We start from the raw sequence: 13,156 nt of genomic DNA on the forward strand, positions 1-13,156 counted from the left end.
TTCCTAAGGGAGAATCTGAAATACACACACTTTAATTATCTGGTGGCTGTGAGTGGAAGAGTTTCCTTTGGTTTTGAGTCAAGAATAAACTACATGGGCAGGTTAGTACTGGAAACTGCTGCTAGATAATTTTCCAGAACTAAACCAAGGGTTCGCTGGTAAGCTTCTGTTTCTTAGCAAATAGTAACTGGGAGCTATTTGCTGGAAACCACAATGCTCAGTTTTTTCCTTATTAACTGAGACTGCTGCTTTGGAATTAGTAGAGAGGTAAGGTGGAGGTGGTAGTGAGGGAACCAGCCCCCTGACTGGGAACAGTAGATAAGGTTGTCATTTTCTCGGGGATCCTCCGGCTAGACAAACAGAAGACAGACACACACAGACACACACAGAGACAAACACAGAGACACACAGACACGGAGACACAGAGATACAGACACACACACACACACACACACACACACACTGTTGCCTTGAGACTGGTATCTTGATCTCCAGGCTCCAGCACAACCAAGGAAACATTCAGGGTTATTCCCCCAGGAGGGAGGTCCTAAGGGAAGCTTGCAAGATTTTTTTTCTCCTGCTTCTTTAGTTGCCCAGAGGTATTTGTCAGCATAGTCAGAGCGGAATGCCAAGAGAAGACCCTGTAGCCAAGTAAGGTGGACCTAAAGCAGAAGACTTGAGGAGAGGGTGCGTGTGAAGAGAGGGTCCGTGCGTCCGGTGGAGGTGTGCGTGTGTGTGTGTGTGTGTGCGTGTGTGTGTGTGTGTGTGTGTGTGTGTGTGTACGCACAGGACGTGCTTGCCAAGTCCGCTGAAATGCAGCTCTCCTCTTGGCCTGCTGAGAGTTGCTCCACGTCCCCCCCAGCCCAGGGAACTCGGGGAGCGCCAGGGGGAGTCCTCGCGGGCCAGGGCTTCCCATGCCCCGGGAGCGCCCAGAGCTCGCCTGGCGCAGCTTAGCGCAGCTTGCTCTGTGCTGCCAGCGAGCAGGCGGGGGTGGACACTGGGCTTCTGTGTGCCAGCCGCAGCCGTTGGCTGGCAGACGCCCAATCCCGGGGCATGCCGCGGGAGCCCCGCCAGGACGCACGGTGAAAGACGAGTTAAGTGGAAGGCTTGACCCCGGCTGCCGGCAGAAGCCAGAGTGGGGCGCCCGGGCGGAGGCGCGGCCGCGGTGGTCCGTGTCCCGGGCCGCAGACGAGGGGGGCTCGGAGGGAAGCGGGAGGCATGGCTTCGGTGTTCATGTGTGGCGTGGAGGATCTGCTGTTCAGCGGCAGCCGCTTCGTGTGGAACTTGACCGTGTCCACGCTGCGGAGATGGTACACAGAGAGGCTGCGAGCTTGCCACCAGGTGCTGCGGACGTGGTGCGGTCTGCGGGACGTGTACCAGGTGAGCCGGAACGCGCGGGGCCCTGGGGAAGCCGTTTCCACCTGTATGATATTGCATTCCTTCTCGCCCTCCATCTCTTGCTTTTTAAACTTGAACGGGCTGCCCGACTCTTGGGACAAAAGATCCTCCCCTAAGGGTAACCTGAGCTTCACAAAGATTTTTGCATGGGAGACCCCTTCTGAGTTAGTCCCAGCGTTTGCAAGCGTCTCTTACCGAGTGATGGTGTGCCTGCCCGAACCCAGCTAAGAAAATTAGCTCTGCAGCCGACAGACGTGCAGGACAGACTTTGACATTCAGATGACTTATTATTATTATTTAACCTGGGGTGGACAGGGGGGCGCTTCATGAGGAGGGAGGACTTCATACCAGTTCAGTGTCCCAGGGGGATTTGCATTATTCCCTTTGATTTTATTTCGGTTTGCCAAGAGGCAGCCCCAACTTGCAAGGCAGAGCCAGGAAAAGCTGATTCTGTGTCTGTTGGATTTTGGAAAGAAGGACAGCGCACTGCGAACACATTGCTGGATGGATGATGGGCTGGGGCAGGAGGGGGTGGCCTGCCTGAACATTGACATCCTTAGGGTATGTGAGAAAGATACATAAGACTCACATGCTTAGGGAGGGTGAGAAGTCATGGGACACAACTTCTTTATTTCTACCTCCATCCTGCAGGGGGTAAAAAAGGCAGCAACTTTGTTCAACTAGGAAACCATCTTTGGAACTGCAGCTTCCCTAGTTTTGTTGTTGTTGTTGTTTGTTTGTTTTTTTTTAGAAAAATGGTAATTTATGGATTAAAAATACTGTGCCCCGCTTGTTAATATCTTTGCGGTTGAATAAAAGAACACCTCATTGTATTGGGGAAGATTCACCTTGTGTTCTCTCTTGCAATCTAGCATTACACTTTCCTGTGATGTGGGATCACTTTACTGTAGTTCCTGGATTCCCCTCACCCCAATCCCATGTTATTTATAGCTCGTTCTGTTGGGTCCCATCTGGAATCAGGCACCTAGTTTTGACAAGCTATTAAGTGTTCTATCACTCACAAAATGAAAAGACTTTCACCAGAGTTTAAACGGTAGGAGTCTAACAGAAAGATTGCATTCATCTGGGGAACATAAAGCAACAAAAAGGGAGACTAACACCCAGGAATGGCTGAGATTAGTACCAGGAATTTTGCTCCATGACTTGAAGGCCAGCCACATGTGCTAGGTGAAAAGGAAGCTCAGATAGAGAAGAGAGCACCAAATAAAGGGTGTTGTGAGGACCCTCCCAGGGTGGGAGAAGCATGCTAAAAGTAGTCTATAGGCCAAACATGATTGCCACTCAATGCCTCTCTTGCAAAACACAGTACCCAAAAGAAGAGAGAGAGAGAACAAGGGGGAATGCCCTGCCACAGAGGCAGGGTGGGACGGGGGGGGGGATGGGGGGGGTGGGGGGGATGCTGGGACCCGTGGTGGTGGATGATGGGCACTGGTGTAGGGATGGGTACTTGATCATTGTATAACTGAAACCCAAGCACAAAATTTGTAAGTCTATAACTGAACCTCATGGTGTTTCACTAATAAAAAAAGAAAAAAGAAATAAAAGGAAAAATAGACATTGAAAAAAATATATAATAGATTAAATCAAAATAATAATGAATTATGGGACTTAGTAGGGGAAAATCAAATGCCATAAATAGCACAAAGAGCAAAAAGGTTAAAATAATGTCTGCATTTTAATATTCTTACAATCAGGAAAAAAAAGCTATCTTTAAAAAAAATTTAAAAAATAAACGGTAGGAGTCTAAAGAATCCATGTCCCCTTGTTATCCTTGACATCCGTGCCATGCTTGTCATATTTGTTAAACTTTAAGATCTAATGCTGCTCCTGACTTGGATAATGCGTCTCTCATGCCGTGTATTTGTTAATAATTGCAAAAACTAGGTGGAGAACTAGGGAGCAAATGGGGGTTTGAGAGTGTGGTGGGCTGTGGATAAATTCCTTCTGGCCACATTATACAGATCACCTGGCTTTTTGGTGTGTCTCTAAGTTTTCAGCTTTGTGAAATCATTGTTCATTTCAATGTGTCGATGTACTGCTGATTTAGTTTAGCTTCTTAATGTTTGACAAACTTTCAAGAGGAAAACACAATTATTGTCGCCAGCTACGTAGCCTCCATGTGTCTCTCCCTGAATGGATGCCAGAGACTTATAACTTATCTCTTACAGTAGTGATCGGTGCCATACCTGGAGGTACTCAGGGTTTACTTCTGGCTCTGTGCTCAGGATCTCTCCTGGCAGGCCTTGGAGGACCATATATGGTGCCTGGGTAAAACCTAGGTTGGCCACAGGCAAGGCAACCACTGTACCATCACTTGGGTTCGCCTTAATCATCAAGTTTAAACAATATAAGGAAATGTTATGTATATTGTGCTGTTTAATGACTGAGTTGGAAACATACATCAGAGTTACATTTTAATGAATCAATTTTTTATCATCTTACTGACCCAAAAGTCGTATTTTTTCTTGCTTCTAGTCTGAATAGTTCTGCTTGTAAGGAAATTCAGAGTATATTCACTCAAGAGAGAAATAGGGTGGATAGGAGATATCTATTACATGAAATACCTGGCAGTCCCCTGGGGCTGATTTGTTTATTCATATACTATTAGTGAAATAAAATCCCCACTTATTCATAAGGAATTTGGCAACAATACATCTACCTGTCTACCTATTGAATATGGGAAGGCATAACTTCTTTGGAACTGAGCATTTCATCCATTTGCACATATTAAAGACCAGGTGACTTAATTTGCCAAAATCCATGAATAATTAAGATACTATGAGGCATTGCTTTAGTAGCACTACACTGCACTGTCCTCCCATTGTTCATCAATTTGTTCTAGCGGGCCCAGTAACGCCTCCATTGTGAGACTTGTTGTTACTGTGTTTGGCATGTCAAATACGTCATGGGTAGCTTGCAAAGCTTTGCCATGCAGGCGAGACACTCTCGGTAGCTTGCTGGGCTCTCCGAGAGGGGCAGAGGCATCGAACCTGGGCCGACCAGGTCGGCTGCATGCAAGGCAAACGCCTTATCCACTGTGCTATCGCTCCAGCCCATTACTTTAGTAATGCACTAAATAAAAAGCAGGTTAAGACTGCACTGATATTGCCTTTTAACAAAGACTTACTTTATGAGCATAGGTTTGAATTAGGTTAAAGATACAGCATTCAACTTCAAATTGGGTCTAACTTATAAAAGCAAATTAATGAGCCATATGTATCTTTCCTACTTATACAATGCCTGGCTGAGTTGGTATTGTAGCAATTAATTGGGCTTATCAAATTATCAAGGTAGAAAATGATGAAAGAATGTTGTTGAAAAATTAAGCACCCTTTGCTTTTATTAAGTGTACATGTCTTAAAAGTCAGCACACATGTCTTTAAAGTAAAAAATTTTGTCCTTCCTTTCTTTTATTTTTGGGCCACACCTGATGGTTCCCAGGGCATCCCCCTGGTTCTGTTCTCAGGGATCACTCCTGGCAGTGCTTGGGGACCATATGTGGTACTAGGGATCAAACCTAAATGGGCTGCATGCAAGGCAAGTGCCCTACCACTGTACTATCTCTCCAGCCCCTCAAAGGTAAGACAGAATTTTTTGCTAACCTTAAATGGAGTCTTAGCATCCAACATGAGATAAATTGGACAGAATCAGATATATTTAAGTAACTAAAGAGGCTGGGTCAAATCTGGGAGGAAGGCAACTGCCATTGAAGGGAAGGTGTGGAGAGTAGATTATAGCAGAGGCTCTCAAGTCAATTAAGCAAATGTGACATTGAACAAATTTCTTTTCCTTGCTCAAAGAGGTACCATAATGGGTAAAGTACTTGCTTTGCATGTGTGCTACCTTCAATGTCTGGAATCACCTATGGTCCCCTGAACCCTTCCAGGAGTAATCCCTGAGCACAGAGCTAGGAAAAAAGTCTGAGCAATGCTGGGTATGGCCCAAAAAACAATATAAAAAAGAAAATAAAGCTTTCCCTATCTGAATCTCATTACCTACCAGTTGAGAGGGGAAAGTTCTGGTATCTGAATAAGAAAAATCAGAAGATAATATGTACAACCCTCAAGTGCTCAGTCCAGTAAATAATAAAACTTGGTTTATGTCTGGTATTAAAACTTAATACCAGACCCACAGAAAGTTCTTCCTGAAAAGTAGCTAATAGTGCTGCTGTCATTTTTATCAATGTTTATAAGTGCGGCTAGTTCTCTGAAAACTGGATTTCCACCTTTTCATGCAGGAATGTTCATCAAGATATTGGAGTGTCCATAGTAATATGCATAAGGTAGATCTTGTTTATTTGGTCCAGTGCTCTATATAGTTGACCCCTATTTTCTTTAAACCTTTACAGACACCTTTACAGGTCATAAACAAGTCACTGGTCTCTACGATAATAGTCTTTCTGTACTCAAGAGTCTGTTAATTCATAAATGGATAACAACTAAACATCTGCATCCCAGCACATTTGGGTAAGAAAATCCATCAAAGGGCAATTTTCCATTGGGTATTTCAGCCATCTATGTGCATTTTAAGCCACACACTTGTTGCTAGCCGCCATCCTTCAATTTTCACAGTCCTCTGTATTACTTAGACTAGGCAGGGGACTAGCAAATTCTACCAGCAAGAGAAAACTGACCTGCCTACCATTTTTGTAAATCAAGTTTTATTGGTATACAGTCTCCTGCCTTTTATAAATAAACTTTAAAATTATATTCAGCTGTACTCATTCAATTATATGTTTTCCTAATTCTTTTCATAATACAGAGCTAGAATGAAGTAGTTGTGATTCAACTTATTATATTGAGTAGTTCATACATACACTGTGTTGGTCACAAGGCAGAAAATATTTATTCTGTTCTCCTTTACAGAAAAAGTTTGTTGATCACTGAGCCCTAGGTGGGGCTGGGTAGTGGGTAGAGGACTGCTAGGCTACGGATGCTGAAAAGGAAAAAGTCAAGAATTTAATCCATGGAAAAACAGAACTTTACAAGGAGGAGGGCCAGAGCGATAGTATAGTGGATAACCTGAGTTAAATGCCTTGCACGCAGCTAACTCAGGTTCTATTCAGCATCCCATATGGTTCCCAGCTCACCAGAAATGATCCCTGAGCTCAGGGCCAGGAGTAAGCACTGAGCAGGTTTGGTTCCTTAAGGAAACAGACTCTGAAACAAACACACACTGAAAATGGATACAAAATTGGTATGAGGATTCACACCTATCTGGAAGATAGAGAAGGAGGAATTAAGCTAAAATTCAGGCTCAAGAGATCGTTAGGGACGAAGAGACAGCCCAGTGGCTAATAGGTTTGCCTTGCACACAGCTGATCCGAGCCATGCCAGATACCCTATACAGTCCTCAGAGCACTCTAATAGTGAACCCTAAATTCGGAGCAAGGAGTAAGTCCTGAGCACAACTAAGTGTGGCTCTAAAACACACACACACACACACAAAAGGGGGTTCAGCTAACCTTCAGGTAGTTTTTTTTTTCTTTTTGGGTCACACCGGCGATGCTCTGTGATTACTCCTGGCTTTGTACTCAGGAATTACTCCTGACAGTGCTCAGGGGGCCGTATGGGATGCTGGGAATCAAACCCAGGTCGGCCATGTGCAAGGCAAATGCCCTACCTGCTGTGCTATTGCTCCAGCCCCACCTTCAGGTAGTTTTGAAATGGAAAGTTGTCTCCAATTGGGACAGAATGACTGGGCCTCCCCTCAGCCCCCTCCACTCAAGTCTCCCCCCCCCACATCTTCACACCATCATTGGAGGTGGGATGCCCTTGAGAAGACAGCTTAACTTTGGTGTAGGTGGCTCTCTCTAAGGAAGCACAGTTGCCAGAGTTAGCTGAAAGCCTTCAGCTCACAACCCTCTCCAAAGCTGGGGGAGTAAGTCCCGGCAACACATAACAGCATCTTTCTGCTCAACAGGTGCCAGGATCAGTCTTCAGTCAGTCAGGACCCAAGGGATGGAAATGGAAAGTGAGGATTTCATTGATATGCAGGATGTAGAAAATATAGCTCTGAAGGATGGACTATCAGGTCAGGGATGTAGCTCAGTGGTAGAGCACTTGTTTTGCAAATGTGAGGTTGTAGATTTGATTCCTGGCAACTTTCAAACACACACACACACACACACACACACACACACACACACGCACACATGCATGCACGCACACATGCACTTATATACATGAAAGCCCCCACAATCCGGGCAATCTCCTGCTTATACCCTCATTCTGTGGAAGGGATGGGGCAGTCGTGGAGACAGTTACTAGGAGTTAAACAGAAGTCTGGTTATCAGATAGAGTCATAATGACAAGGATGTTAAGTTGTCCCCCCCGCACCAAAAAAGGAAAAACTCAACAGTGTATTCCATTTCTTGAGATACATTTTTAAATGACCATGTCATTTAGGATCAACAAGATTTCTCTCAGGATCTTTGAAAGGCAGTTTTGAACCTTTGTAGCACAGCTTGAAAAATACCAAGTTAAAAATAAACTTTCCTCCTTTTTCAAATTGGTGTTTCTTTTTCTTGTTCCATTTTTTTTTTTTGGTGGAGCCACAGCATAAAGTAATTTTCTGTTCACCCTTAACCTGATATTTATTCTGAGTGTTATATTTGTGATGACCAATTTTGTTGTTGTGGAAAAGTGTAAACAATTTCAATGCAGAGTAAGATCTCTGGTTCTAATTTTTCTAAACAAGACCATGTGACTTGCAACATAGAAATGAGGTAGTGATTAAAATCTTAGGAGAAAGAAAGTTAGCCTCCTGGTAGAATTACATGGATATGTATATTCCTGACGCTCCATTCGCTCTCAACGGAACCACCATCTCCGAATGCAACAGTTATATATACTTAGGTCGAGAAATCAACATGATGAATGACCTGGCACCTGAGTTACGCAGGAGGAAGAGAGCGGCTTGGAATGCCTTCAAGAGCATTGAAGAAATAACTAAAAGGACAAAGAACCTCCAACTACGAGCACATCTCTTTGATTCCACTATTCTTCCTGCATTAACATATGCCTCAGAGACCTGGACCCTACGAAAACAGGATGAGAACACTATTCGGGTCTCTCAAAGAGGAATCGAAAGAACTATGCTTGGAATATCACGATTCACTCAAATGAGAGATAGAATCCGGAGTTCTGATCTTCGTCAACGCTCAAGAATCAGAGACGCTGTCTCATTTGCCAAGACATCAAAAATCAGATGGGCTGGACATGTAATGAGGTTTACAGACAACCGCTGGACTAGAGCCATTACTGATTGGATTCCACGAGACATCAAAAGATCACGTGGACGCCCACCTATAAGATGGTCAGACTTCTTCGTCAAGACCCTAAATGATCGGTTTGAGGCTCTACATGTTCCTAAAACGAACAGATACCATTGGGCTACGCTAGCACGCAACCGTGAGGAATGGAGACGTTACTGGCACCCGCTTGAATAAATCGATGAATAACGGGGATTAAGTGATTAAGTGATGTATTTAGGTACTAGCTCTCCAGCCTTGCTTTTCTGATCCATAGATTATAAAAGGAGTGTTCAATTACAAAAAGAAAGGCCAAATACAGTTGTTACATCACTTGGTAAGGGTTCCATACAATACATACAATAAAGCAAAGCCTGGACCTGGCTCAGATTTAAGAACCAACCTGGGTTGATACGAGCAACCAAGTGTCTTACCAGCTCTTCTGTCTCTCCAACCCTCGTTTGCTGGATTTAATAGCCACTAACTATTCTATCGTTCTATAAAATAACAACTGTTCTATAGTTCTATAAAAAGTTCTATAACCTAGATTTGCACTTTATATGTACTATTTTTTGTTTTATTTTAAAAACTGCCTTCAGGAATTATTTTAATATCTAAAATTTAGATTAAACCCATCTGCATAATGTTCAGCTTTAACACATATGTAAGTTTAGTCATTTTGCTGTTTTCTTCTTATTTTTGTTATATAATAATGTTTTATGGAATTACTTGAAATCACCTTTATCCCCTCCTTCTCTCCATATAATCTATTCTACTTAGTAATTGGTGATTTTTATTCCCAGGCATATTTACATAATTTTGTCACCTATGTTTGTATCTGGGCTGGAGCGATAGCACAGTGGGTAGGACGTTTGCCTTGCACATGGCCGACATGGCCAACTCGAGTTCGATTCCTCCGTCCCTCTCGAGAGCCCAGCAAGCTACCGAGAATATGTCGCCCACATGGCAAAGCCTGGCAAGCTACCCGTGAGGTATTTGATATGCCAAACATAGTAACAAGTCTCACAGTGTTACTGGGTCCACTCGAGCAAATCGATGAACAACGGGAGGACAGTGACAGTGATGTTTGTATCTATAAGAAATAAAAATGCTTCTTCTTATAAAATTTACATAAGAATGTGTCAATCAGCTGGGGGTTTTTTTGTCAACAAGTTTGGAAATTTATCCCAAAATTCAATTTTTACCTCTCCTACATAGTCCATTATGTGACTGTGCCAATCTCCTATCGAGACATTTTGGTTTCTAAAGTTCCAGTATCCCAGCATTTTACAGTGAAAAACTTTGAATCTTTTTCCTTGTACTTTAGAACAATAATTTCCTACAGCATATACTGAAAAGAAGAGTTACTAGATTTTTTTAGCTTAATTACATATTCTGCCTTATATTTGTCCTTATAACAGTACTTCAAGATGACATTTTGATCCCCATTTTATTGGCTTATATACATTTTCACTAAGTATTCATGGTGCTGGAATTTGAATAGAGCTTTAGTTGATGCCAATGCTGAGCCTTTGCCACTGACTTACTGTTTTAGTTTTTTAAAAATCAAATAGCACATAAAGATGAAAATCCCACTTATTTGCTTATTTGTTCACGCAACAGACATTGGGTAAAAAAAAGTATCAAAAGGCTTTAAAACAAAGTCCATGAATTCAAAGTGTCTGAATTCAAGTCCAAATGAGTTCTCTAAGATTCCATTTTCTCTGCTGCAAACTATAGATTTTTTTCTGAAGTGCATTCTTTAAAGAGTTATTATTCCTGGAATTGAAAAAAATTAAATGTATTGATATTTTACAGCACTGAAAATTATGTTAGTTGTATGTATGACAGACAGTGGGTTGGTTAGATGGATGGAGTAGAATGGGAGAGATAGATGGATGAGTGGTTGAATGGATGGTGTCTGAAGAAATAATTATCTTCATCTGGGCAGTGTTTTCCATTTGTAGTGCAGAAAAGTGATCTTTGGATTTTCTCAAAACTGCAGAAGAATTCTCCTTTCTTTCCCCCCGCCTCTCCAATTAAAAATTATTGTCTAGTGTACTATCAAGAGAAGAGCCAGCAACCACCTCATGGAGACATTACCCATATGCTTTAGACATGACTTTATATCAGGATTCTGGCATCTTAATGCTGCTGTCTCCTTGGGATATTCTAGGAAATAAAAGATGCTTCCAACTATTCAGTTGTTTTATTATGTCTCTCTAGTAGAAAGCTATTAAACGTTTTGCTTCCAACCCTGAGTCTGACCCCAGAGGACTAAAAGCCCTGATTTCTCATGCATGAAGACTATGGGGCTCCACTGACTGCTGTGTTTCATGTCTGTACGCTCTCCTTTGACATGACCCTTATTTTCCAACTACCAAGGAGACCCAGTTATCACCAGCATCATACTACCCTTGGGTAATGTAACCAAAAATATAGCCACAGAATTAGTAAATTCTTATCTCATTAAAATGTGATTAGATGATCATTGTTCAAGGGGGGAAGCCTGAAAAAAAAACTAAAATAGATGGGCTATAGTCAGCAAACCCGAATTAAAATCAAGGTTGTATCATTTACCAGCTGGGTGACCTTCAGCCACAGTACTTACTTGCTCTGATCTGATGTTTGTACCTGTACAAAAGATAAAATAAGTTCTACATTCTAAGTTTGGTAGAAAGTTTAAAATAGCATGGAATGAGAGCTAGAAACATAACTCAATGACTGCTCTGCCTGCAAAGCATATATGGCTTGAGGGAGACTCAAATTCTATCATCAGTGCCTCCTGGCCCCCCCAGAGCACTGCAGGGAGAAATCCCCAAGCATAGAGCAAGGTGTAGACCCTGAGCACTGCCAGGTGTGACCCCAAAACAAAAATATAATAATAATTTTTTAAATAATAATAACATTGAATGATAAGTAGTAGCTTTTAAACATACAAGTATAGACATTTTGCACAAACTTGGTGCCAAGACTAAAAATATCATGGTAGAAGTTACAAGGGCAAATTCTGACCACTATTTAAGCTCAAACACCCACATATCGTGGGAAAATCCTTTGACCATTTGCTTTCTCATGTTCTCCTCCAGGATATGTGGATAGTAATAGCCTACTTCCTTAGGTTGTTGGGAGGCCAACAGAAAAAAACATGTAACTAGGGCTGGAGCGATAATACAGTAGGCAAGGTGCTTGTCTTGCCTGACCCCGCTTCCATTCCCGGCATTACGTATAATCCCCCAAGCCCACAAGCTCTCCCTAAGCCCAAAGCCAAGAGTCAACCCTGAGCAATGTGTGGTTTGGCCCAAAAAACAAACAACAAAAACATTCCTTTAAAAATTTTTTTAAAAAATCATATAAAAAACGGTCTCCATAAGGTGTCTGACTCATGGTAAGCATGTGTCTGTAAGCTCTCCTTTGACAGGACCCTTATTTTCCAGCTACCGAGGAGACCCAGTAATCACCAGCATCACACTACCCTTGGGTAATGTAAGTGTTGGCAGACAACTGGGGACATTGGCGGTGGGAAGTGTATACTGGTTAAGGGATGGGTGCTGGAACATTGTGTGACTGAAACTGTCATGGACATCTTTGTAACTATGTATCTCACAGTGATTCAATTTTTAAAAATAGTAAATAAATAAAAATAATGCAGACTATTTATAAAAATCTTTTTTAAAAAAACTTTTTAAAACTTTTTCAGCCTTGTAACTGAAGTGCTGGGACTGATACTAAAAAGCAGGCAGCAAGGGAAGAGTTGCCTGCCAGCTTGTTTTTACAGAAACTGATGATGTGGTCCTAAAGGGGAAAAAATGTGTTAGCTTTTTGTTTAGTCTGTTTATGACTATTTTTCTACATATCACACATAGTGCTAGCCATGTTATATTCACCCTTTTCATGGAGCAAAAATTGGAGATCAGATCAGTCTAAGCCTAAATCTTAGTCACTTGGTCATGATATGAAATGAATTTAATCTGCAAACCCTTCCATCCCTTGCCTTTCTACAGTTTTCTTGTGCACTCCTTCTCTCAACTTCCCCAAACCTTGTAGCCGTAACATGAATTCAATGTTTTACTTCTAAATGGCTAATGCTCATTTGCCTTTTAGTCTATTCTTACCCTGTCTAAGTGATTTCAAAGTGAGTTCAGGACCCAGGAAATAACTCAAAAGGCTGCTGTCTGTGCTTAGCAGGCAGGAGCCCGGGGTTTGGTCCCTGTACCACACTATTCCCTGACCACCAGTGAATAGAAGAAGGAAGGGAGGGATGGAGGGAGAGAAGATAAAGAAGGAGGGAGGGAAGGAAGGAAGGAGAGAGGGAGGAATAAAGGAAGGGAAGGAGAGAGGGAGGCAGGGAGGGAGGCAGGGAGGTAGGAAGGGGGGAGGGAGGGAGGGGGAGGGAGAAAGGGAGGGAGGGAAGGAGGGATAGGACAGGGAAGGAAAGAGGGAGAAGGTAAGGCTGGGAGAGGAGAGAGAACCGAGGAGAGAAGA

General features: G+C 42.6%; 1 protein-coding gene across 1 annotated transcript in view; it reads left to right on the top strand.

The window, feature by feature from the left end:
* The first annotated feature begins 1,025 nt into the window (after positions 1 to 1,025).
* FRMD4B (FERM domain containing 4B) overlaps positions 1,026 to 13,156 on the top strand; it is a 232,287-nt gene continuing 220,156 nt past the window's right edge. The window contains exon 1 of the mRNA XM_056108020.1: positions 1,026 to 1,380. Within this exon, the coding sequence (XP_055963995.1) occupies positions 1,219 to 1,380 (162 nt within the window). The 5' untranslated portion in view covers positions 1,026 to 1,218. The remainder of the gene's footprint in view (positions 1,381 to 13,156) is intronic.

The sequence above is a fragment of the Sorex fumeus genome, unplaced genomic scaffold, assembly GCF_029834395.1.
Source record: "Sorex fumeus unplaced genomic scaffold, SorFum_2.1 ptg000191l, whole genome shotgun sequence".
NCBI classification, from domain to species: domain Eukaryota; kingdom Metazoa; phylum Chordata; class Mammalia; order Eulipotyphla; family Soricidae; genus Sorex; species Sorex fumeus.